The sequence below is a fragment of the Aotus nancymaae genome, unplaced genomic scaffold, assembly GCF_030222135.1.
Source record: "Aotus nancymaae isolate 86718 unplaced genomic scaffold, 86718_ANA_hifiasm-v0.15.2.pri h1tg000079l, whole genome shotgun sequence".
Taxonomy (NCBI): domain Eukaryota; kingdom Metazoa; phylum Chordata; class Mammalia; order Primates; family Aotidae; genus Aotus; species Aotus nancymaae.
The window spans coordinates 24,692,047-24,717,422 of record NW_026988494.1 but is presented as its reverse complement, the minus strand read 5'-3'; the positions used below and the strand labels follow the sequence as shown (position 1 = coordinate 24,717,422).

General features: G+C 36.6%; 1 protein-coding gene across 3 annotated transcripts in view; it reads right to left on the bottom strand.

The window, feature by feature from the left end:
- Window positions 1–25,376, bottom strand: part of PPP2R2A (protein phosphatase 2 regulatory subunit Balpha) — a 78,880-nt gene that overhangs the window by 2,502 nt on the left and 51,002 nt on the right. For all 3 annotated transcript variants that reach the window (XM_012435279.3, XM_064368701.1, XM_012435278.2), the window contains 6 exons: window positions 13,117–13,282; window positions 8,298–8,410; window positions 7,425–7,602; window positions 4,846–5,010; window positions 3,751–3,920; window positions 952–1,043 (listed from right to left, as the gene is read on the bottom strand). In XM_012435279.3, coding sequence (XP_012290702.1) covers window positions 952–1,043; window positions 3,751–3,920; window positions 4,846–5,010; window positions 7,425–7,602; window positions 8,298–8,410; window positions 13,117–13,282 — 884 coding nt within the window. The remainder of the gene's footprint in view (window positions 1–951; window positions 1,044–3,750; window positions 3,921–4,845; window positions 5,011–7,424; window positions 7,603–8,297; window positions 8,411–13,116; window positions 13,283–25,376) is intronic.

Below are 25,376 nucleotides of genomic sequence, written 5' to 3'. Positions count from 1 at the left end.
CACCCTAGTTCAGGAGCTCTCTTCACATTTCTTAATCTTTTTTCCCTTCTTCCCTTTCCTTCTTTCTTCTTGATGCCTCAGGTTTAGTAGTGCACTCAAAGGCAATGTTTGCTACCAACAGAGCTCTAGTTTTACTAGTCCTCATGTCAAAATCAGGTAATTTCAAAAGCCAGATGAAAGAAAACATTCTGTAAGTTATCTTCTGTGACACATAACAGAATGAAACCTGAATCATATTAAGCTCTGTGATAAAACTGTTGTTTAAATACAGTATCTCTAATTATTTTAAATCTACGTTTAATTCCAAAATCATGTTTTCTTTTACTACTTTCTGTTCTACTGGAACAGAGTGGCAAACAGACAACTAAAAGACTCAAAGTAAGACTTACTTTATCTTTAAAAAATGGTTTACTAAAGAGGAATCACACTATGGCAAAACTAGAAATGATAAAAAGCAAAGATAACTACTCCTAATATTTTAACCATATATATTATGGTTAACATAATACATACATAACATACACATGAATTACCACTTGTATGGGATGTTAATGTAGCATTTGGAAACCTTGGTGCCTCTAACAATCCAAATGAATTATCTGCCACCTGAATGCTTCTAAAACAGTTTAATGGTGGAATAACCACCAAACTGAAGCTTCACCATTTTAATGGTTAGCATGTCAGAAATGTGATCTGGTTCATAAAAGAAATAAATTTCTAGACATTTAAATAATTTAGATTATCTAGAATTTGTGTACTTTTATATTTACTAGCAAAATACAATCCTTAATTATTGCCTGCCAGTACTGCTGTGCTGTATCTAAGATTACTAAATTTATTTCAAGGAATTTCTAGGGACAAATGAGGTTAGGACTTAGAATGAAATAGTTAAGTTTCTTTTCTCTAATAAAATTCATATCTGAATGAGCGGTTTGACTTAAAATCAATTACCTGTCAGATCCATTCCAACAACATTCAAATTTGTCAAATATGCAGTCATTTTCATACAGTGAACAGAGTTTACTTCTGAGGTATTCATGCACCTACGGAAAAAATACAAATATACCACAGTGAAATTAGGAAAATTATTTAACAAGTCCGTATCTTTAAAAAGAAAAAAAAAAGCATATACAGACACATACACACACCTTTTAAACCTATTAATCTCAATCTTCTTAGTAACAATAAAGGCATTTTGTCCTTTTACAAACACACAAGCCCTTCAGGGAGGCACATTTATTTACTACTGGTATGACGAGGGAAAACTCCATTCTGGGTGTGACATGCATATCCTTTATAAGCCTGAATAAAACATTCAGGTGAAAAAACACTTCAAAATGGCACAGTTAAGAGGCTGATAAAAGAACATTACAGCAATATCTGAATATCACTATTGTTGGCTTTCAGTCCATTAACTACTGATAGCAACACTGAAACTGTACCTATTTCTTTCTTACTATTTTTTTTTTGAGTCAGAGTCTTACTCTGTTGCCAGGCTAGAGTATAGTAGCGTGATCTTGGCTCACTGCAACCTCCATCTCCCAAATTTAAGCGATTTCCCTGCCTCAGCCTCCTGAGTAGCTGGGACTACAGGTGCACGCCACCATGCCCCGACTATTTTTTTTTTATTTTAGTAGAGACGATTGTTTCACCATGCTGGTCAGGATGGCCTCAATCTCCTGACCTTGTTGATCCGCCTGCGACAGCCTCCCAAAGTGCTGGGATTACAGGTATAAGCCACTGCACCCAGCTACCTATTTCTTTATTAAATACCATTTTCTGGACATAAATTTAACTGAAGCTTGTCTTTTCAATTATAAATGCACATGTATGCAGAGCATACCCATGCCTTGGTTTGATGATAAATTATATGGTTATCCTGGGCATATCTATTTATCCTAGTTTTATATATATATATATACACACACACACACACACACACATATATATATATGGTTATTACAAATTTGATAGTATCATATATTACTTATAAATAAATCTCATATTTAAAAAGTAGTCTGAGGAATATGACATATTTCAACATTAATTACAAAGAAAAGTTCCAACGTATTTGTTGTAACTCAAAGGAAAAAATAAGTGTCTATTTCACCATCTTTTTAAGGAGCTACTTAAGGAGAAATGACAGAAATGAGTAGGTGCCTTCTAAATGTTAGAATTCTCTATTCTATATGAAACAATCTAAACTTATTTTCAGTGTCCATTTTAACTTTAAATATAGTGGAATGATTCAGGCCATGTCTGTGACATTAAGTGAAAATCTGTTATACAGAGGAATAACAACTCACGTGGGGTTAGGACCAAAAGGGAGCATGTAACACACACACACACACACACACACACACACACACAAAACCGATAAAAAATACCCTTCAATCACACAAAACTCAACAAGATGCTGGTACAAATTCAATAAAAGTAGTTGTATCTATATATGATACGTTTGCCTGTAATGTGACTACTTTTAATCACTATGATTATAGGTAGAAAAGTAGCAAATCAGGTAAAATTAGGTAGATCATCATAATTCAGCAACATTTTAGGATGCATGTTACAGGGTTTCTCACTATACATCAGTATGAAGCTGAGGTTCAAATCAATTATTCTCAATGGGAATGAAATGGTGGTGAGGGTAACTGGAAGATGACATATCAATCCTGGCAGTTACACAAATAGAAGTCTTTTCTCAGTATCCAAGAACCCCAGGTATGCCCAAATCTGCAGTTAGCCCTTCACAGATGAAGTTTTGGCCCTCTATATATTTCAGGGGTTTGCATCCCTCAAATACTGTATTTTCAAATGTTCATTAGTTGAAAAAAAAAACTCTGTGTATGAGTGAACCCGTGCAGTTCAAATAAATCTGTTGCTCAATAGTTAACTATACTTTGAAAGCAAAGCAGTATATTGTCTTTTTGGCTTTTGTTTCAGTGCGGTATTTATTCTGAAATTTCACATATCAAATAGAATCTTGGTTCATGTTTGTCAGAGGATTTAAAAGTCTGAGAAACGTACTTCGAAGTTTACTGAGAATATACAACATGACTAAAGTATAAGTATAAATTAAAGTGACTTCAACACTGCAGTCTAGGACCTAGCACAGGTTTGTGCTGGCCCTCACCCTGTTCCAGGCTGTGTACTTCTTCATTCTCTTCTGTGTTTGATGTAGTGGACATGGATCAATAGTAGTGGCTGTCTGATAAGAGAATCAAGAACTGACATCCAACATCAGATAGACAACTCCTAAAGCCATCTGCTAAGGCTTTCAAGCCCTTCTCCTTTAGCAGAAGACAACAGTTATCTGCCAAAAGGTAGAACACCAGTCCATTTGACTTGGCACACCAATTTTAATCTCTAGTTCAACTACTCCCACAACCTGAGTAGGTGTACCTCTACTAGGACTGGCCACTTTCCCCAATCCCCTTCCTGCCCAGAACTTAATGAAGGGTGCTCTTCCTTTCTCACTTTAAATGTACATAGTGGCAGGGAAAAAAAATAATACTGAACCAAATGGGTAGCAAAATCACACTTTACCTGCAAAACTCAAGAGACGACACAACCTAGGTAAGTATATATACATTTAACATAAGGAAAAGCAACATACTCATAGATCTCTGAGGGAAAAGGCCTAATAGTGAACAAACACCATACAGGGATTAAAACCTAGTTAACAAAATCCTTCTCTATACAAAGTAAACAGGGTGTATGCTCATTGAAAGAAAAAACTGCAAATACCTGGTATGTTTCCACAGGCCTGTTTTCCATATTTAAGTCCCAAATTTTGACTGACAAATAGTCTCTAGTCATCATATATCGACCACTATGGCTGAATTTTACATCCGAAATAGAGGAGATGATTTCGGAAAAAAATGACCTGTTACTGGGATCTTCAGGTTCTTCAAACACTAAAAACAAAACAAAACAACACAAAAAGGGCAAAGTGTACAATATTCCGGCTTGGACAAAGTATTTCCTAAACAACCATTCACAAACTCCCTAAAAGTGAGATAAAATGCCAGGCTAATAAAGAACTGGAAAACATCTCTCTGGCTAGAATTCTCCTGAAAGCTTCTTTGGATAACTGAATACCGAAGTTGAAGATGCACAAGTATGCCGTATACTTCCAGACTCGTTTGACTAATTTAGAACCAGACTCACCTGGGACTTCTGACTTCAGTGCACCAGGTTTATTGGTATATTCCTGCAATACACCTCACTGCCTGCCTGTATCACCATGAGAAACACATCATCCTCACCCATCCAAATTCACACCAGGATTTTATTTTCTAGTAGCCAGGTAAAATTATTTTGGTAACAGGCATGTATCAATTTTCATGAGTTAATATTCAACAAGACAAGAATATTGTATCCTGAAGTTTTTAAACCAAAGTTTTTATTTATTTATTTACTTTTAAGCCAAGGAGACCTCTTCTCAGAAGAAATCTTCCTAGGAAGCTCAAAATAGGGAGGGAGGAATGAGGGAGGATGGGAAAAATAAAGGAGCAGCTCTACTTGAATACAAGGTTAGAGAGCCCAACCACAAGTTCCCAAAGAACAACATTCCACAAGAAATACATTTCTTGGCAATCAATAGACATGCCCTCCAAGAGAGCTTAACTACATGCTTCCAGGGAATAATCTGTAATGCCTCATGAGAAGGGAGGCAGATTACCAAGGGTACAGGTGGTTCTGGACACACAGGTTTAAGACTTGTAAACCTCTGTTATTACACTTATCATGTGTGAGGCTCATTTCAGACAAACAGAATATGTAATCATTTTAAGGAAAGACAAACTTGGATTTTAATCATTTAAAAAAAGAGAAACTTACATTTAGAATGTCTATCACAAAGGGCAGATGCCCTCATGTCACAGAGCCGAATAGTTCCTTTACTGCTGCTGTATACAAATGTGTTACAGCTGTTTGGATGGAATTCCGCTGCTGTAATCACCTCTGTTAGCTCTTCCATATTGGCAGGCTTGATATCCACAATGTCTAGATAGCATTTTATTAAGGAATTTCCACTTAGAAAAAAAGGGCAAATTTAATTCTACATCCCTTAAACCTAAAATCCACTCACAGACCTAAGCACAAGTATTAATTCTGAATTGCATTCCACTCTTTTTATAAGTATAAATCCCAAAGGGATTAAAACTTTTTTTTTTTTTTTTTTTGAGACAGAGTCTTGCTCTGTAACCCAGGCTGGAGTGCAGTCGCGTAGGTTTGACTCACTGCAACCTTTGCCTCCTGCATTCAAGGAATTCTCCCATCTTAGCCTCCCAAGTAGCTGGGACTACAAGCACATGCCACCACGCCTGGCTAATTTTTTGTATTTTAGTAGAGATGGGGTTTCACCATGTTGCCCAGGGTGGTCCTGAACTCCTGAGCTCAGGGAATCTGCCCGCCTCCACCTCCCAAAGTGCTAGGATTACAGGCGTGAGCCACCACACCAGGCTGGGATTAAAACATTTAGTGCTAAAAACTACCTAAATGAACAATCTCAGAATAAAACAGGCAAGTTTTAAATCATTGTAGCAGGGGTTCCCAACCCTTGGGCTACAGACTGGTACTGGTCTGGGGTCTGTTGGAAACTGGGCCGCACAGCAGGTGAGCAGTGGCCAAGCAAGCATTACTGCCTGAGCTCAGCCTCCTGTCAGATCAGCAGCGGCATTAGAGTCTCCTAGGAGATGAACCCCATTGTGAACTGCACATACAATGGATCTAGGTTGTGTGTTCCTTATGAAAATCTAATGCCTGTTGACCTGGGGTGGAAGTTTCTTCCTGAAACCATTCCCTGACCACCCCATTCCATGGAAAAATTGTTTTCCATGAGACCAGTCCCTAGTGCCAGTAAGGTTGGGGACCGCTGATTTTAGAATACAGAAGTCTGTCCAAGCAGGGCACAAGTCTCAAGAGCCATGAAGAAAAGATTGGTGATACATTTATCTTCATAAACAGTAAACAGTAAGAGAATTCCAAAACAAAACCCTCAAGATAGTGAAAAAGGAAAACTGCAGCACGAACAATAGAGTTAATTTACTTAACACAAAATGCTTTAAAAAAACAAATATATGGCCGGGCGAGGTGGCTCATGCCTGTAATCAGGGCACTTTGGGTGGCCAAGGTGGGCGGATCATGAGGTCTGGAGTTCAAGACCAGCCTGGCCAACATGGTAAAAAACGCTGTGTCTACTAAAAATACAAAAAAATTAGCCAGGCATGGTGGCAAGTACCTGTAGTCCCAGCAATTCGGGAGGCTGAGGCAGAAGAATTGCCTGAACCCAGGAGATGGAGGTTGCAGTGAGTCAAGATTGCACCACTGGACTTCCAGCCTGGGCGACAGAGTAAGTCTCCATCTCAAAAAAAAATAATAATAATAAATAAATAAATAAATAAATAAATAAATAATCCAGTGGGAAAAAAATAGAAAAGAACAAATAGAAATATAAATGTCTGATAAACATAAAAAGATGCTGATGTCTATGATGAGTACAGAAATGCAAATAAAAACAACAAAAGAGAACTCTGTCACTAAGAAGACTGGGAAAGGTATAAGGAAACAGACTCATCCACTGTTGGCAGAGTATGAATTATGTAAAGCTCTGTTAACTTTTCAAATAGTATCTATTTGTACAATATAGTATATTAACAGCAGTAATAGCTGCTGACATTTGCCAAGAATTTAAAAAAAAACATAAATACATTAATATACATCTCTATATGCATATATTATATGCGTGTGTACAGACACTTATGTTTATCACACATCTGTATATGCACAGAACTTGAGGAGTATAATATAAACAATAAAAATGAGGTTTGGAGAAATTTTTTCAATAGAATATTTTTATTGACCCTATCATGCATCATGACTTGCGTGAATTTCTTTTTCTGTTCTTAATGAGACTGTAATAAAAAATTCAAATAACAATACTCCATAATTTGATTAGAAGAAAAAAAATTTTTTGTTTTTTTAGAGACAGGGTGTTGCTCTGTCACCCAGGCTAGCGTGCAGAAGCATGATCATAGCTCACTGTAACCTTAAGTGATCTTTCTACCTCAGTCTCCCAAACCACTGGGATTACAGGCATGACCTACCATGCATAGCCCTCACAAATTTGATTTTCTAAAACAAAAAACTAAATTATAAAAAAATTCCCATTTCCACAGACACAACAGACAAATTCCTTAAAATTCCATGAATCCAATTTTTAAATCAATACATTATGCCCTTTATGTTTAGCAAATAACTTTCTCCAGTATTCCATTACTCATGTTCAAAGAAAAAATAAGGTGCTATACATACAAAGAGACTACAAAATCAATTCATGAAGGAGAGATGAAATAAATCCAATATGAGCACAACATGCCTTCTTCACCAAACACCAAAGAGGAAAACCAAATGGATACTAAAACTCCTGTCTGTAATTTCCAGATGCCAAAGATTAATCCGCAAATCATCTGCAGATAAATATGTTTCATAATCACTATTAATAGAAATTGAGTTGATGTGATATGTATGAGCATTGGCAAATATTCTTCGTGGACTGGCCTCAACCATTAGATCCATAGGCCTAAAGACTGGCACCTGTCAATAAGACACATGAAAAACAGAAATTACAAAAGGCTCAGTTTCAAATAGCAATTACGAATCAGAAAACTTCATTTTAGTTTTTGAGAACATAAAATAGAACAGTATTACATAGATTTAATTTCAAAAAGCAACTGATGTTGATCCTTTCAAGTGTTGAAATGGGAAGAAGAAAAATGAACAATGTGGGTAATATATCTTCTTTTACTGGTAGCAATACTATTATAATTTGAAGTTCTTAGTTCAAATTTCACTTGAAAGACCTGCCAAGCTAATATATGTTTATGGTTTAAAATAAAGAAACTAAAAAGAAAATTAACCTATAACATCCAATTCTTGGTATTTTTTTAGCTACAGCTAGATTTTATCTGTACCTACTTTTTTGATTTCCAAACAAAACTTATCTTGAAACTTGACCTTGTAATAGCTAACATTACAAACCTGAGACTGAGTCTGATGGCGTGAAACACTGTCTTGTGTTTTAGTCCTGCATCTGTCCCTGGCCAAAGTAAAACCTCTATGTAGGTCAGTTTGTATGTTTAAATGAGTCATTCAATGTTCTACCTGATTACAGAATTACTGGGAAAGGGGAGACAGACTGTAATTATTCCTATTCAAGCTCTGCTCAGGGTTTGGGTTATATAATATGAACACAAACACTATTTGCGACATTTTTTTTCTTATGTACTTACTCGTAGTGTAGTAACTGTAGTAGGATCTCTATACCTTCCATCTTCCTCTTTCAAGTTATACCCTTCTGGTCTTTTGTCCCTTTCACTGATTTTCCATAATTTTATTGTTTTATCTGGGAAGAAAATAAAGTCCTTAAAATAAAAGGGTAATACTGAAGAAGAAAAATATTTTAAGGCATTTAAAATATGCTATTTCACATTTTTACCTAAAGTAATTCCATTAAAAAAACCCTCTAATCTGACTTACTAAAAAATTTCCTATTATCAGCTGAACAAAACCATACACACATAGAAATAAAGAACAAAGATCACAAATTTCTACATTAATAGCACTCATAAAATTCCATGTGATAGTCAAATTAAGTCACAGCCAGGTCTCTGTCCCTATCCCTTAAAAGTAATTAAAGCTAGAGGAGAAAAACTTCATATGCATGTGTGGTGTACGCAAACACATATGTCTACACATACATGTAAACATATACATGATCAATAATGAATTTTTAAAAATTTAAAGGGAACAATGAAGTTGATTAAGACTGCCTATATGTACAATCAAAATAGTAAAGCTGGTCTCCCTTGCTCTCACTTCTTAGCAGATCCTATCAAAGACTCCACAGAGGCCTCCAAAAGACTGGATGCCTCCTTTTTCAAACCTTTCCCCCTCTTTTATCAGAGTTCATAAAGTAGGAAACAAGGCCTGTAGAAAACTGACTGATTAAAGGCATACATCCCCAAGTCCTTCAAGAAGACAAATTCCTGGGTATCAAGGATATATACAATGGCTTCTATTTAAAAACAAACTTTTGTTTTACAATTAAGTTTAGATTTACAGAAAAGTTGCAAAAATTGTACTGTATATTCTTTACCCAGTTTCTTCTGTCACCATCTGTTTGTCAAAACTAAGACATCGACATTATGTATTACTATTAACTCAACTATAGACTTCATTTGGAGCTTTAGCCAGGGTTTCCACTAACATTCCTTTTCTGTTCCAGAATTCAAACACTACTGCATTTTAGTCATCAAGTTTCCTTAGTCTCTCTGCTTTTAAGTTTCTCAGACTCGCCTTATTTTTCTTGATCTTGATAGTTTTGAGTAGTCATGGTGAGGTACTTTGTAGAATATCCTTCAACTGGACTTGCCTGTTTCTTCATGATCAGACTAGGACCATGGGTTTTTAGGAAAAGAACAGACAGGTGAAGTGACTTCTCACAACACTGTTCAAGGGGATACATAGTATCAACATGACTTACAGCTGGTGGTGTTAACTTTGGTCATTTGGTTAAGATAATGTTTGCTAGGCTTCTCCACTATACAATTACTCTTTCACCCTTGCCATAATGCTAGTCTTTGGAAGTGAGTCACTGAAAGTCCAGCCTATACTTAAAGGGAGAAATAAGTTAAACTCCCTGTAGGGAAGAGTGTGTATCCAGTTCTTATTTAGAATTCTGTTGCAGGAAGCATCCCTTCTCTCCATTTATCCATTCAATAATTCATTTATATCACTATAGACTCATGTATATTGATTTAAAACTGTTATAATCATAAAATACCATTTTTATAGAAAAGCATCACATTCCTAATGATCTTTCATAAGCAATGGGTATAACAAAATTGTTTAAAACAGTATATAAAGCCATTTTATAAAATCAGTTAAAAACAACTGAGAGAGATACCAGTGACTCTAGCCTGGTAATCTCTGTATCGTAGAGAAGAATGATAGTTGCCCCTATGGATGCCCTTCTCAATGATGAAGTATAAACAGAGAAAAGCTGCTAACTTTGATAATCTGTAATCTATTTTTCTTCTATGCCCTATGTGATCTTGTTTATAATTGTCTTGTAGTTCAGTCATACAGGTTTTCTATGTGCTATTTAGTTTATAAATGTATACAATTTATAGACAGGTATAAGCCTGGCCTCAATCTGTATTTTGAGAAATATTTGTGGTGAGGATGACAACATCTCTGTCCCTGGCCCAACTGTCTTGTGGCCTGTTTAAATCCATCCTCTTTATTAAAGATCCTTTAAAGAAACCACAATGTATTTATAAAACTTTCAGATGAGATGAAATTAGTTTGTAGTAGCTAAGTGTTTACAGGAAGAAAGCTCTTTAAAAACATTTTTTTCCATTAACACAAACACAGGACACATAAGAATTAGGATAGATACGTTATTTCAGTATAGTGGGGACAAGGCAGGCAGGAAATTGTTCCCCTGAATTATCAACACTGACAACTAAAGCACTGCAGAAGCTGCAGAAGAAGAGAGTTCCTCTCACCACAGAGGGTATGAACAGGGAAAACTATGCTGCCGTTTCCTTTGTGGGAATGCAGCTTTATGTAAGACCCTAAAAACTTCTTAACAAGACATTGTTAAAACACATCCTATTTATGAGTGAATTCTGTATTATTCATATATGTAAGACCCATGGTCAACAGGTCAGTTTCACGTTTTCTGCAGTGTATAATTCAGAGAGGCAAAAGTAGATTAAAGAAAAAGAGAATTAAAACAGTTGAAGGAACATTAAATTAACTCAAGTAATAAGAAGGTGACTATGAAGTCCTTTAAGTAAAAATGATCTGGGAAACCCAGTTCATAATGATCATGGAAAGCCAATGCAAAGATTTTTATAAGATTAATTTTGGTTAATCAAACCTGGAAAGTTTGGTACTATTTTCCACCATTCTCCCACAGCTGTAGTTTTTATATACATCCATTACATGGGGAGGAGGGGGTGGTGGTGATATTATGCTCTACCTCACAGAGAAAACTACACAAAATAATATAAAAGATATCACTCAGAATCAACAGATGCTGTCATTTTTCTCTAAATTTCTCTCTTTCCAAATAGTTTTTCATATATAGCTCAAGTCCTACTCCTCCCATCGCTTTCCCATCATACCCGGACACAATAGTTCAAATGATTCTCATAATCTGCTTTATCCTTCCACATTGGACCCTATTATTAAGCACTATTTTTAGCATTGAAAAACACAGCCCCCCACCGCCAGTTAGTTGCATTTAGTATTAAGCAACAAAACACAAAAATCTGCAATGTATTCAATAATGTCTTTAAATAAGATTTAATCCACACAAGTTGAAATACGATTTGCTTCCAAATAACAGTGAGGAGGAGGGGAAGGAGAAGCATCCAAGAAACACACTGGCCATGAACTGAGGAGTGTCAGAGGTGGATGATGAGGATGTGGGTCTTCATTATAACATTCTCTTGACCTCAGCCTACATTTTAGAAGTTCTCTTTATAAAAAAGCTGATTTAGCCCTATAAGCAATAAACTGCCATAAAATATTCCAATATATAAAATGTTAACAACACACTTCCCTACTAGGGACATTTACTTCTAAATGTAGAAATTATATAAATGGTTTAATTATGTATCATCTGATGCCAAAGAACAGTGTCTCAAATATCTGAAATACTGAACAGTGCCTAAAATATCTGAAGCTATTTGAAATAACTTAGTTTACCATATAAATTAAAACTAACCCAAGACTAGAAGCTAGCATACGGCAGAAGTAAACTGTTCCCTCCACCCATGGTGCTGTGAGTTAGACTTTAAATAGTTATTTCTGTTTATTTTTCTTCTAATAAGGAGAGGGGAATGCAGTTTATTGTGATAAGAGAGAAGGCAGAGGGTACAAATCTCAATGGACTGGCTCAGAGAGAGCTTTCATGATCCAGCTACCCAGAACCTAAAGTATGTCCTCAGTCACTCTAATGATTCCCTTTAGACTCAAGACCCCAACCAAGTCCAAACAATTCACAGGAAAAAGTTTTTTATAAGAACAAAGAAAAAGCACCCAACTCATCATAAAGGATTTTCTGATAGAGCCATTACTAACTTTTAATCCTCACTTACCTTTTCCTGGGTCAGGCGTGGTGGCTCACACCTGTAATCCCAGCACTTTGGGAAACTGAAGAGGGCAGAGTGCTTGAGCCCAGGAGTTTAAGACCAGCCTGGGCAACATAGGGAGATTCATTCTCTACAAAATTTTTTTTAAAAAATTAGCTGGGTGTGGTGGCACACACCTGTGGTCCCAGCTACTCAGGAGACTGAGTAGAGGAGGTTGAGGCTGCAGTGAGCCATGATTATACCACTGCACTCCAGCCTGGGCAACATATATTGTCTCAAAAAACAAACAACTTTCCTGGGCAAGTATAAAAGGAGAGGAATCTCCTTCCAGCCATGTGGATTGCTGGGAAGAAGGCAATATGCTAATGGTAGTCAAGTAGGAGGAGTGCTCTCCTATAGAGTATCCTGGAATGGAGACTATCCTTCGAGTGTTTTCTATCTGTAGTTTGAAATACTCCTGTGTAGTTTAGGAATACCTAAAAAGGAGGACTGAATTAACATTTATTGGGCACTTTCACTCATGATGTATGTAAAGAGTTATTTAATATTCATAATAATGCGATTAAAAATTACTATCTCTAGTTTGCAGCTGATGAAAACTCAATTCATTGTTAGTAACCTACCCAAGATTATGAGACTGAGAAGTGACAGAAACAGTACCTGTCCTAAATCCAATGATGTGGCAGCCCATTCTTTCCACTACAAACTAGGGGTGTAGTAAACAAAAAATTGGTATCTGAGGGTCTTTCAGAAAATCTAAAAACTGCAAGTGAACTGTAAAAAAGTAAAAGTAGAATTTACATTCTGTATAGAAAAAAAGAGTCCTTTTTACAAGTATTTCTGTTAAATGATTCCTCTTTGAGAAGAGTAACCCAGTCTACAGGATACGTGCAACAGGTAGGTACACACAGTGGGCACATGGAAAGAAAACATGTATACTTACCATTGGTAGACAATAAAAACTGAGCAGCATTTTTCTGGGGTAACCACCTAATTTTGTTGATCTTTTCTTCTATTTCTAAACTTTTCAAGTAGTCAAACTCTGGTTCATGGCTCTGGAAGGTGCTGTAAACATTATATTCTCCTCTGCTATGAGACTGGATTTTGTTCTAAAATGGAAACAAAAATATTTGGACCACTGTTGAAAAGTATTTCAAAAGAATCAAATATGTAATCAATTGCAAAGGACCCTGCAAATTCCTGATAGCCCATTAGCTGTGTCTTTATAAGATTACATTTTGTTTTTTTTATATTGCTAAAGACATTCAAGGAATAAATGAGAAAACTTAAGGGGGAAAAAAGGCTAAATAAAGCTGAATAAGCTCAATTCATTAGGGAAATAATGACATTAAAATATGGATCAATTTGACTGCTAATTTACTAAATGTATTTAACGGTATGGAGGCATACTGAAGAAAAAAAACTCTGAGCACCCATAATAAGGGAGTTCATCTAAAAAGTAGTGATTAAAGAAAAAGAAAGCCTTGCCCAGAAAGACAACAAGCACACCTTGTTGCTCTGCCCACTTTAGGGTCAACTCCCAATCTGTTATTTAATTTGATGTATCGTCCTTCTTTTCCTTTCTGATGCCCATCTTTTGGTTATTTCCCTGCTGAAAGCTTCTTTAAAAGAAGCACTCACATAACTGCAGGGATCCAATTTAACCCCTACCTCCCACCCCAAGACCACTGTTAACAGACAGCTTTGTTACCGATCAAGTCCATGTTCAGCATTACCCAGCAATGGTCCCATGCACCCCCATCAACAACTGCTTACTCTCCTTAAATTGACTTTCTTATGAACCTGACACACACTAATGATTAATTTCACTTAGTATCACTATGAAAGAATATAATTTAACCTATCTGATAAAGGGACTACTTGTGAATTACTTCAGTTAGCATTAATATCTCAGCAAAAGTGAGAATTATAATCATACTCAGAATTTCATCTTTTGTCCTATTATATCAAAGAACCACCTATGGAAAAAGTTTAAATAAAAAACAGGTATTACTGACAGTCAAATATTTTAAGTAAAAGTGAGTTATCCAGTGAAATGCTTAGGACTTCTTGATAATAAAAACAGCCTATTGCTATTCTCCATATCAAAAAGAAACCTCACTGAATCATCTTGAAAGTCTGTTTTGGGTTGTTTTTTCCAGTAGCCTGACTATCTGGGTTGTTCATTCACGGATGGGTGTATTTGAACCCTTGGACAGCAGTATCAATTATCAGAGAGCAAGTCTGCCACCAATGTTAAGACTGCAGTGTCCCACAAAACAATTCACATCGGGGATACACAGAGGGTAAAAATCGGACTCAGAGTCTTGGTCTTATCACCATACCTACACACCAAATTAGCCTATTCCATTAACATATACATTATATATATATAAAATACTCCAATATCACCTTAAAGCTCTGCAAATCTTCCACCTAAAATGACTCACCCAGTCTCACAAAGCTTATTATACTCTACAAGGAAACCACAATACCACTAAGCAGGCAACTCAATTTTTAATATAAATCCTGCGTTTTAGACTGGTTTTTCATTTAACACTTAAAGAGACTATAGTATATAGCACTATGTACACTAGGGTGTAGAGGGACAGAATCCCCACATTCAAGTAACTTGTGTACGTCAAACTTTAGTCAAAGTAGAAACTGGTTACGGTCTACACAATTAAGGTAAGCAATATAAAGGGCCAAGGGTGAGCCACACGTTGCATTTGATGAGTTAAGAAAGGCACAAAACTACAGAACTATTATCTGAAACAGAACGTGAACACCTTCCTGTAGACTCAAGCACAACAACATGGGTCTACTAAACATCATCTCTTACAGAATCCAAAAACCAAATCATAGAGGTATATGGCAGTTTCAATGGACTGCAAGAAGCACCATCTCTCTGCAACAGGAAATAAATATTTGTATCACAAAATGAGAAAATTCTGTCTAAAAAGTTAAAGATGCCAGGATAAGCACATGCACTAGCCTCCCCTCTCTACTGAAACTTTACTAAAATTATCATAACAGAATTTTTAAAAACAAGTCCACAAGACAAAGAGTAATGGTAGAAATGACAGTAGCAGTAACAAAACAGAAAAGGCTATAAAACAGATGGGTACGAGTGTTAACTAACAGCAGACCGCCAAGAGCTGCAGCAAACTTTTACTAACACTTTTGGAGGGGATGTTTAGATTATAATGACCATGATAGCACTGTTCCCTGCACAAACCAAGTACAGTGAGCAAGCCTGAATAAAAAGAAACATAGCCATAGACTCAACACTGAGCCACTCAAATGAGAATGCATCAAAATCGAAGGCAGCATTTTTGTTTTGAAACCTCACCTACAGTCACAGAGAACTGTGACACATCCTTCAACAATTCATATTGGGTTTACCTGCACAGCATTTTCACACCCCCCTTTATGATCACTATGAGAATCATCTTAACCACACAAACTTTTTGCACGATATTTTCTACAGTAAGTTTAGATGTCCTTTATTCCCCAGCACCTATAACAACACGTGGCACATATAACAGGCATTGAATAAAGATTTTCAAACCAGGACTCAGAATGAGATATGTCACATACTTTACATACATTAAAAAAACAGGACACAAAACTAAAATCACACATTCTCAACACAGATGCAAACAGAATTCACTAGTATATAAAGGATATCATAACCAAGTTTTAAAGCAAAGTCATAAAGATGGTGTACCCGCACGAGGATAGACCAATATGCCAATGAAACAGAACAGACGGTGCAGAAACAGGCCTAAATGATGACAAAGACTGCCTTGCTGGGCAATGGGGAAAGGATGGTCTTTTCACTAAATGGTGTTAGGTCAGTTGACTATTTATAGGAAATAAAATGAAGCTCAACCCTTCCCCTAAACCACACATGTAAATTGATTCCAGATGAATTAGAGATATAAATGTGAAGGTACAATAATTAAGTTCTAAGATAGCACAACCCAACAGAACTTTTCTGTGCTGATGGCAACAATCTGTATCTGTGTGGTCCAGTATGGTTGCCACTAGTCATGGTGAGTACTAGCCACACGCTGAGCACCTAAAATGTGGCTACTGCAACTAAGGAAGTTAACTTTACAATTTATTTTTAATTAATTTATATTAATTTATTTATTTGTTTTTAAGGTGGTAAGGCTGACTTTATTCAAAGAGAACCATGGAGACAGGGACCACTGCAACAGGGTCTTGCAGTAGGGGGAAAGAATGGACTCAACTCCCCATTAATTTAAACAGCCACACGGATCTAGTGGCTACAGTACGAGTCATCCAGTTCTAAAATATAATGAGACTATCTTCCTGGATCTTGGGAAAGAAAAGTAGTAATCCTTAGAAAAATACTGATCAATTGTATTATATTAATAATCTCTATTTATAACTACACTAGTCAGAAAATGAAAAGACAAATTACAGAATGAAAAATACTTCTAACAAATGTGTGGATTTTTTTTTTTAACAGATGGGGTCTTGCTATATTGCCCAGGCTGGTCTCAGTTTCCTGGGCTCAAGTGATTCTTCCAATTCAGCCTCCCGAAGTGCTAAGATTACAGGCGTGAGCCACTGCCTCTGGCTCCTCCAACAAATGTAACGGAGTAAGAGTTCATCTGTAGAAAGCGTAAAGAAAGTCAGTAAGAAAAATGACATACAACCCAGTTGAAAATTATAAGAGATTTCTATAGTCACTTCCAAAAGAAAATACCCAAATAGTCAATAAACATATAAAAAGAAGCTCTGGCCAGGAGCGATGGCTCACGCCTGTAATCAAACACTCTGGGAGGCCAAGGCAGAGGACTGCTTGAGGCCAGGAGTTCAAGATCAGCAACAGAGCGAGACCATCTCTACCAAAAAAAAAAAAAAAAAAAAAAAATTAGTCAAGTGTGGCGATGCACACCTGTAGTCTCAGCTACTGGGGAGGCTGAAGTGGGAGGATCACTTGTGTCCAGTAGTTTGAGGCTGCAGTGACCTGTAATTGCACCACTGCACACCCCAGCTTGGGCAACAAAGAAACACCCTATCTCTAAACAACACAACAACACAATCTCAATGTGAATCAAGAAAATTAAGTACAAGGCTGGGTGTGGTGGCTCACACCTGTAATCCCAGCACTTTGGGAGGCCGAGGTGGGTGGATCACCTGAGGTCAGGAGTTTAAGACCAGCCTGGCTAACAAGGTGAAACCCTGTCTTTACTAAAAATATAAAAATTAGTTGGGCATGGTGGTTCACGCCTGTAATCCCTGCTACTTGGAGGCTGAGGCAGGAGAATTGCTTGAACCTGGGGGGCAAAGGTTACAGTGAGTTGAGATTGTGCCACTGCACTCCAGCTTAAGTGACAAAGCAAGACTTCATCTCAAAAAAGAAAAAAGAAAAGAGAAAATAAGTATAAACTTAATCATACCCACAAAGTGTTAAATTTTGAAAGACTGATAATACAACACAAAGCACTGGCAAAGATACAGAACATCCATAAAATTTATATACTGTTCACAAGAATACAATTATCAGACCACTTTTTACTGTGCTGTCTGCTAACAGTGAATGCCTACCCTATGGCACAATAATTCTGTTCATGAGTGTGCAGCAAAAAACATGAGTAAGAATGTTCATAGCAGCATTACTCATAATGGATAAACTGTGGATTTCATTTACTCAAAGTTTTAAAACTACAGGCCAAAATAAGTGTGAGAAGACAGGCTTATAAAGGAGAGGAAGGGACAAGAGAAGGGTTTTGGAAGTGTGAGAAGTTCTATTTCTTGACTTAAATGTTTGCTAAGTAATAATCTGTTAGTGTTTTATGTATTTTTCTGTGTCTATTTAAATATTTTAAAATATATACCACACAGCCACTATGGAAAACAATGTGGAGAGTCTGCAAAAAAGCTAAAAATAGAACTACCATATGATCCAGCAATCCCACTTCTGGATTTTATCCCAAAGAACTGAAAATGGGACCTCAGAGGTGTTTGTACAGCCATGTCCTTTATGCTCTTTTTGGCTCTTGAGCATTATTCTCAAGAGCCAAAAAGGTAGAAGTAGCCCAATCAATGGATCCAACAGTCTCTTCATCTCCCTAACTGGGGAGCACTATTTCAACCTGAGATAACACTGACAGTAGATAAAACTAAACATTACAAAGTGATAGGTACAACATGAGTCTCATTCTGTAAAACGAAAATCCCCGAGAAAACAAAACACATATATACACACACATTCACCCACCCACCAAAACTAAGCAATATTTCCCCTTAAATGACGAAAAAATAAAAAATGTAATAATGATCACTGTTTTAGTGACAGAAAGACAAAGTCACATACTACTGGTAGAAGTACAAGCTGATCCCACAAGCCACAAGTTTATTGAACCCTGTCACCTAAATTATAAGATGGGATATGTTCTTCCCAGCTATTCAAGCACCCCTTTCTACTCAATGGTTCCAACAGTCTCTTCATCTCCCTGACTGGGAGGCAATATTGCAACCTGAGAGAACACTGACAGTACATAAAACTAAACATTACGAAGTAATATGTACAACATGAGTCTCTCATTCTGTAAAACAAAACTCCCTGAGAAAACAATACACACACACACGCACACACACACACAATCTTTATTCCTGTTATGAGATGATTTTGGTTGTATTCTTTGTGGAAACGATACACATTTTTCATATTTTCTACAATAAACATACTAAGTACAGTCAAGAGTTAAAGGCAACATCTGAAAGAATTTCACATTTTGCAACAGCTACTTCTAAAATAAATAATTCCATTGTGTTTTTACAGGCGGAGTATCCCTTATCCAAGATGCTTGGGACCAGACATGTTTCTGACTTATATTTTGGAATGTTTACATATATATGATACATTTTGGGGAGGGGACCCAAGTCTAAATAAGAAATTCAGTTGTTTGTTTCATATATATCTTATACATATAGCCTGAAGATAATTTTACACAGCATTTTAAATAATTTTGTGCATGAAACAAAGTTTTGACTGTGATCCATCACATGAGGCCAGGGAAATTTTCCACTGTGGTATCACATCAGCACTCAGTAAGTCTCCAATTCTGAAATACTTTGGATTTTGGGTTAGGAATGTGCAACATGCAAAAATGTAAGAAATATTCACTTTGCTCCATGAAAAAAAATTTAAAAATTTTAGAAAATATTAAATATTTTATTTTTATCTCATATAAATGAAACTGCAAAAACGTAGAAAGTATTTACTTTGCTCTGTGAAAAAACATTAAAAAATTTTAAAAAATATTATGAAAATGAATAAAAATGAAATGAAACTCTGCAAAAACATAGGAAATATTTATTTTGCTCCGTGAAAAAAAATTAAAAGTTTTAGAAAATATTTTTATCTCACATAACAGAAAATAAGTGAATTTTTTAAGCCTCCAAATAGAACACTACTAAAACTTACTGTTTATTAATGTTTCTTTCATCTACGTGGTGTAGGCAATCATTTGTTTTATATTTCATAGCAGCATAAAAGTATTTTAAAAGAGTCAGTGTCTTGTGAAATGGCCATTCACCATTCAGGGATAGTGGCAGAAATGGTACAAAACCAAATTAAATGATATCTGATAACTACTATCAATACAGGGAACCTTCTAGAATAAAGCAAAATACAAGTCATTCAATGAACTAAGCAGAAAACAAAAAAGAAATCTCAAAACTTTCTCTGAACTAACGATAATGATGGTCCTGGAGTATTTCAAGATTTTGCAAGGCCTTATTAAATTATATTCAGTAAGTTAATACTCATTCACTGAGTGCCTATTACATATTATATACTAAGTACAATTTGGAAGCATATCAGTCACAATTTTCTATTCAAAAAACAATATAGAGGGAAAGATACCTGGTTGCAAACAATTAGAAAGGCAAACCAAGCAGCATTGGAAATGCATAAAATACAACATAATGCTTTAAAACCTGAAGTTGTTAATGGGCTTTCATTCAGATTATCAAAGTAGCTAGAATATCTGTTTTAAACCATGCTACAGAGTAAGTGATAAGGTTACATAGGAGGAATGCTTATTTATTCTACATTTTACACATCATTGAAAGGAATGGGAAAAAAAAAAACCCTCCACGTACATGCATGGGGACACACACGAACACCCCATACGAAAACTGTGCCTTGCTCAGACGCTAGCATTCTTCCCCAGTTATATCAGCAACCAAGGAATGGAGGCAGATCTCAAGGCTCTCCAACCTTGTATCTCTCACAATGGAATGTCAATCTAACTTGGACCCTTAAGGAACTGGTTTCTCTCTGACAGAAGATTCAGACGACCCCTACCTGGTGTTAGATTTAAGACCAAAAAAAAAGATTCTTTTTATTACTTTTGTCTCTTTCCCTTTGAAGTTCATAAAATATAACGATTCCCTGGATCCTGTTTTATTCATGTGTTAAATACAATTTATTCTCTCAGGACAGGATAGTTTTGGGAATTTAATGAGTAAGTGAATAAAGTTCAAATATTAGTTTCTCTTCCAAATAAGGATCAAGCCCAATCAATGCAAATTCTGTCATTTAGAAACAACATGATGCACGTAAATGCATGAGGCCCTGGCACTCGAGGCGCCTGATTTCAGACTATTCTCTGTGCCTCGGTTGGAGAAATAACAAATAAGATAGGAACAGACGGTCTTCACTGTCCTTTCCACTGGTAACATTCTAATAATAAAGTCCTCCCTACCCCCAATAAATTGACTATAGATGAAGTTCACTAGAATATTCCCCTTTGCAAAAGGCACAAGTCAAATCTTTCTTAATAACTAGAGACTAAGAAACCTGCAACAGTATCTGTTCTGATCAAGTATTTACTTTGAAAGGGTATAGAGAGATATTTGAGAAAGAACCCAATGTCGAACTCTGAAAGGGTATAGAGAGATATTTGAGAAAGAACCCAATTTCGATACATTTCAAAACTATCTACAGAACTCAAGCATAAGATGGAATAAAGCAGAAAGACTAGAAGACTAGCAGAGTTCATCATCCTTGAACAAGACTTTGAAAAGCTAAAATACAATGAAGTCTAGACACAACTCTGCAGATGACTGACCTAATAAATGTGCATTTTAAATCCACGTGAAAAAATTTCAAAAAATAATGTAATAACCAGCTGGGTGCAGTGGCTCGTGCCTATAAACACAGCACTTTGGGAGGCTGAGGTGGGTGGATAATCTGAGGCCAGGAGTTTGAGACCAGCCTGGTCAGCATGGCAAAACCCTGTCTCAACTAAAAATACAAAACTTAACCAGGCATGGTAGTGCACGCCTGTAATCCCAGCTATTCAGAAGACTAAGGCATAAGGATCACTCGAACTCAGGAGGCGGAGGTTGCAGTGAGCTGAAATTGCGCCACTGCACTCCAGCCAGGATGACAGAGCAAGACTATCTTAAAACAATAATAATAACCACCACCACCACCTGTCTGGCAATCTGAGAATGGGTAGGGAAGGTGGAAGAGAAAAAGATCACTTTAACACAAAGCGTGGTAAAGTCTAACTAAATAATAAATTTAAAAGGGAACAAAACAATGTTTAAGTAATCTATGGGCAGAAAAACAAAAAGTAAAATAAAATTTAAAGGCAGCCAATCAACAAAGCTGAAAAACATAATGCCTCACGAGACAAAGAGCTGATGCCCTCTCACAGTATGTGGCCTGTCCAAATTCAATAAATATACCAACAGAACAAGAGGGCACAGAACAAAATGCTTTAATTATTGGCAGTATTAAGGAGTAAAGTAAAACCAAAATCCAATAAAACAACGTATTTTCAGTCACCAAGTTGCTACTTTTATTTCTTTAGAAAGGGAGAAAAACGCAGTAACTGCAAAGGGGCAGCTCACCTCCCGATCTTGAAAAAAGGGACAGAAATAAACAAACTAGGAATCTAACAATAGAGACCAGATCAAATAAACATGTCATGTCATTACAGAGATGGTGACACAGGAAAATTTAATGACATGAAAAGGTATTCACCACACCGTACGTGAGAGAAAAAAAAATCATACAATCCTAAATTTATAATCAGACTTTTAGAAAGCCAGGCCTTTGGTATACACCAAAAGTTCTTACTTTTGCTGGGTGGGGTTATATGTCCTTTCTTTGCCACTTACTCATATTTACTAAATTATCTACATCGAGCACAACGAATTTAAAATTAAGAGGGAGAAATTATTAATAAGAATACAATGAAATGTTTTTTATGTGTGAGGCTAGGGAGAGAATGGCAAGGAGAAGGAAAGGTAAATACATTTCAAAATTACTGGGCATTATTAATTTCACAGATTTGGAGTTGCTTTTGGTGGAGAATTTCTTGGGAACAGGTTAAGCATACCTAATCCAAAAATCTGAAATCCAAAATGCTCCACAATTAGAAACTTTTTACTCTCAACATGACACCACAAGTGGAAAATTCTACACCTGGCCTCATACGACAGGTCATAGTCAAAACTGTGTTTCATGCACAACTTATTTAAAATGCTGTATAAAATTACCTTCAGGTCATGTGTATAAGGTGTGTATGAAACAAATGAGGAGAGATCCAAGATGGCTGATGATTAGCAGCTCGGGCATGTACCTCCCAGTGAAAGCGCAAAGAACGAGAGGACGCCACACTTTCAGACGAATATTTGTTGCTCATGGACCAGGAGATTCCCAGTGGAGGAGCCCCACGGGTCGCCAGGCGACTCTTGTGGCCGGCGTGGTGGTTTTGCTGGTGCCTTAGCACGCCAGTTCTTGGTGCAGAGTCCGGAGATTCCCGGGCAGAAAAACACCATCAATCTTAACACCACTGTTTTGGCCGGCTCAGTGGATTGCTCAGATCTCGGCGCAGGGAATCAACAAGTTGGACGTCAGAGACCCAGTTAGAAAGCCGGTAATTATAAAGACGACAGACAGACAAATATATAATGAAGGGAAGAAACCAGCGTAAAAAGGTAGAGAATACTCAAAATCAGAATGCCTCTCCCTCTACAGGGGATTGCAATTCCTCATCAGTAACGGAACAAGGCTTAATAGATTACACGTGTGTTCCAATAACAGAAGCAGGTTTCAAAACGTGGGTGATAAGAAACTTCTGTGAATTAAAAGAACTTGTTCTAACCCAATGCAAAGAAACTAAGAACCTTGAAAAAAGGTTTGACGAACTGTTAACGAGAATGGACAATTTAGAGAAGAATATAAGTGAATTGATGGAGCTGAAAAACACAACACGAGAACTTCGCGAAGCATGCACAAGTTTAAACAGTCGAATTGATCAAGCAGAAGGAAGGATATCAGAAGTTGAGGACCAGCTCAGTAAAATGAAACGAGAAGACAAGAATGCAGAAAAAAGGATGAAAAGGAATGAGCAAAGTCTCCAGGAAATATGGGACTATGTGAAAAGACCTAATTTACGTTTGATAGGTGTACCTGAATGTGATGAAGAGAATGAATCCAAGTTGGAAAATACTCTTCAGGATATCATTCAGGAAAATTTTCCCAACCTGGCAAGGCAGGGTAATATTCAACTCCAGGTAATACAGAGAACACCACAAAGATATTCTTCAAGAAGACCAACCCCAAGGCACATAATCGCCAGATTTATTAGGGTTGAAATGAAGGAGAAAATACTAAGGGCAGCCAGAGAGAAAGGTCAGGTTACCCATAAAGGGAAACCTATCAGACTTACAGCAGATCTCTCAGCAGAAACCCTACAAGCCAGAAAAGAGTGGGGACCAATATTTAACATCCTTAAAGAAAAGAACTTTCAACCCAGAATTTCCTATCCAGCCAAACTAAACTTTATGAGCGAAGGAAAAATTAAATCTTTTGCGAACAAACAAGTACTCAGAGACTTCACCACCACCAGGCCTGCTTTACAAGAGCTTCTGAAAGAAGCACTATACATATAAAGGAACAACCAATATCAGCCTTTCCAAAAATATATCAAAAAGCAAAGAACTTTAACACAATAAAAAATTTACATCAACTAATGGGCAAAACAGCCAGCTAGCATCAAACGCCGGTATTAAACCTATATATATTTTTATTGGATAAAAAGCCAAAACCCATCGGTATGCTGCATCCGGGCCCATCTTACATGCAACAATACACAAAGACTCAGAGAGAAGGAGGAAGATTTACCAATCAAACAGAGAGTAAAAATAAACTAATAAACAAAAAGCAGGAGATGCAATTCTCGCCTCTGATAAAGTAGACTTTAAAGCAACAAAGATCAAAAGAGGCGAGGAATGACATTACATAATGGCAAAAGGATCAATGTAACAAGAAGAGCTAACGATTCTATAGATCAACGAGATAGAAAATTAACAAGGCTATTCAGAACTTGAACTCAGACCCGGAACAAGTAAACTTAATAAACATTTATAGAACTCTCCACTTCAAATACACAAAACATACATTACCACCTCACACCTATTCCAAAGGTGACTATATAATTGGAAGTAAATCACTCCTCAGTAATCGCATAGCATTTCATAGGTTTAAATTAAATATTGGTTGGCTGTTTGTTTGTTATCTTCTTCCCTTATTCCTTCCTGACTACATCATTAAGTATAATTATCAGTATAAAAGAGCTTTTCAATACCCATTACTAAATTGCATTCTAGCCTGGGCAAGAAAGCAATACTCCCATTCTCTCTCCCTCTTTCTTTTCCTTCTCCCTCCTCCCCATTCTCTCCCTCTCTTTCTCTTCCTTTTTCCTCCTTCCTATTCTCTCTCTCTTTCAAAAAAAAAAAAAAAAAAGAAACAAATGAATTTTGTGTTTAGACTTGGGTCCCATCCCCAAGATATCTTATTATGTACATGCGAATACACCAAAATCCAAAAACATCTGAAATTTGAAACAATTCTGGTTCCAAGCATTTCCGAAAAGGGATATTCAACCTGTATCAGAAATATGGTTAATTCAAACTTCTGCTCAACAGGCAAAATTAGGTACCTGTTGAACAGATGCTTTAAACATTAAAAAATATTTAAAAAACAATACATGATATTCTGCTTCTGGAAAATGTAATACCCTGAGGAATCCCAAAAGATTAACAGGTATCTGACAAGACTCTCATGGCAGGCTGGACAGAAATCTGGACACTAGAAGGCTGAACAAGAAGAGATGACTGGGCAAATGCATGAGTGAA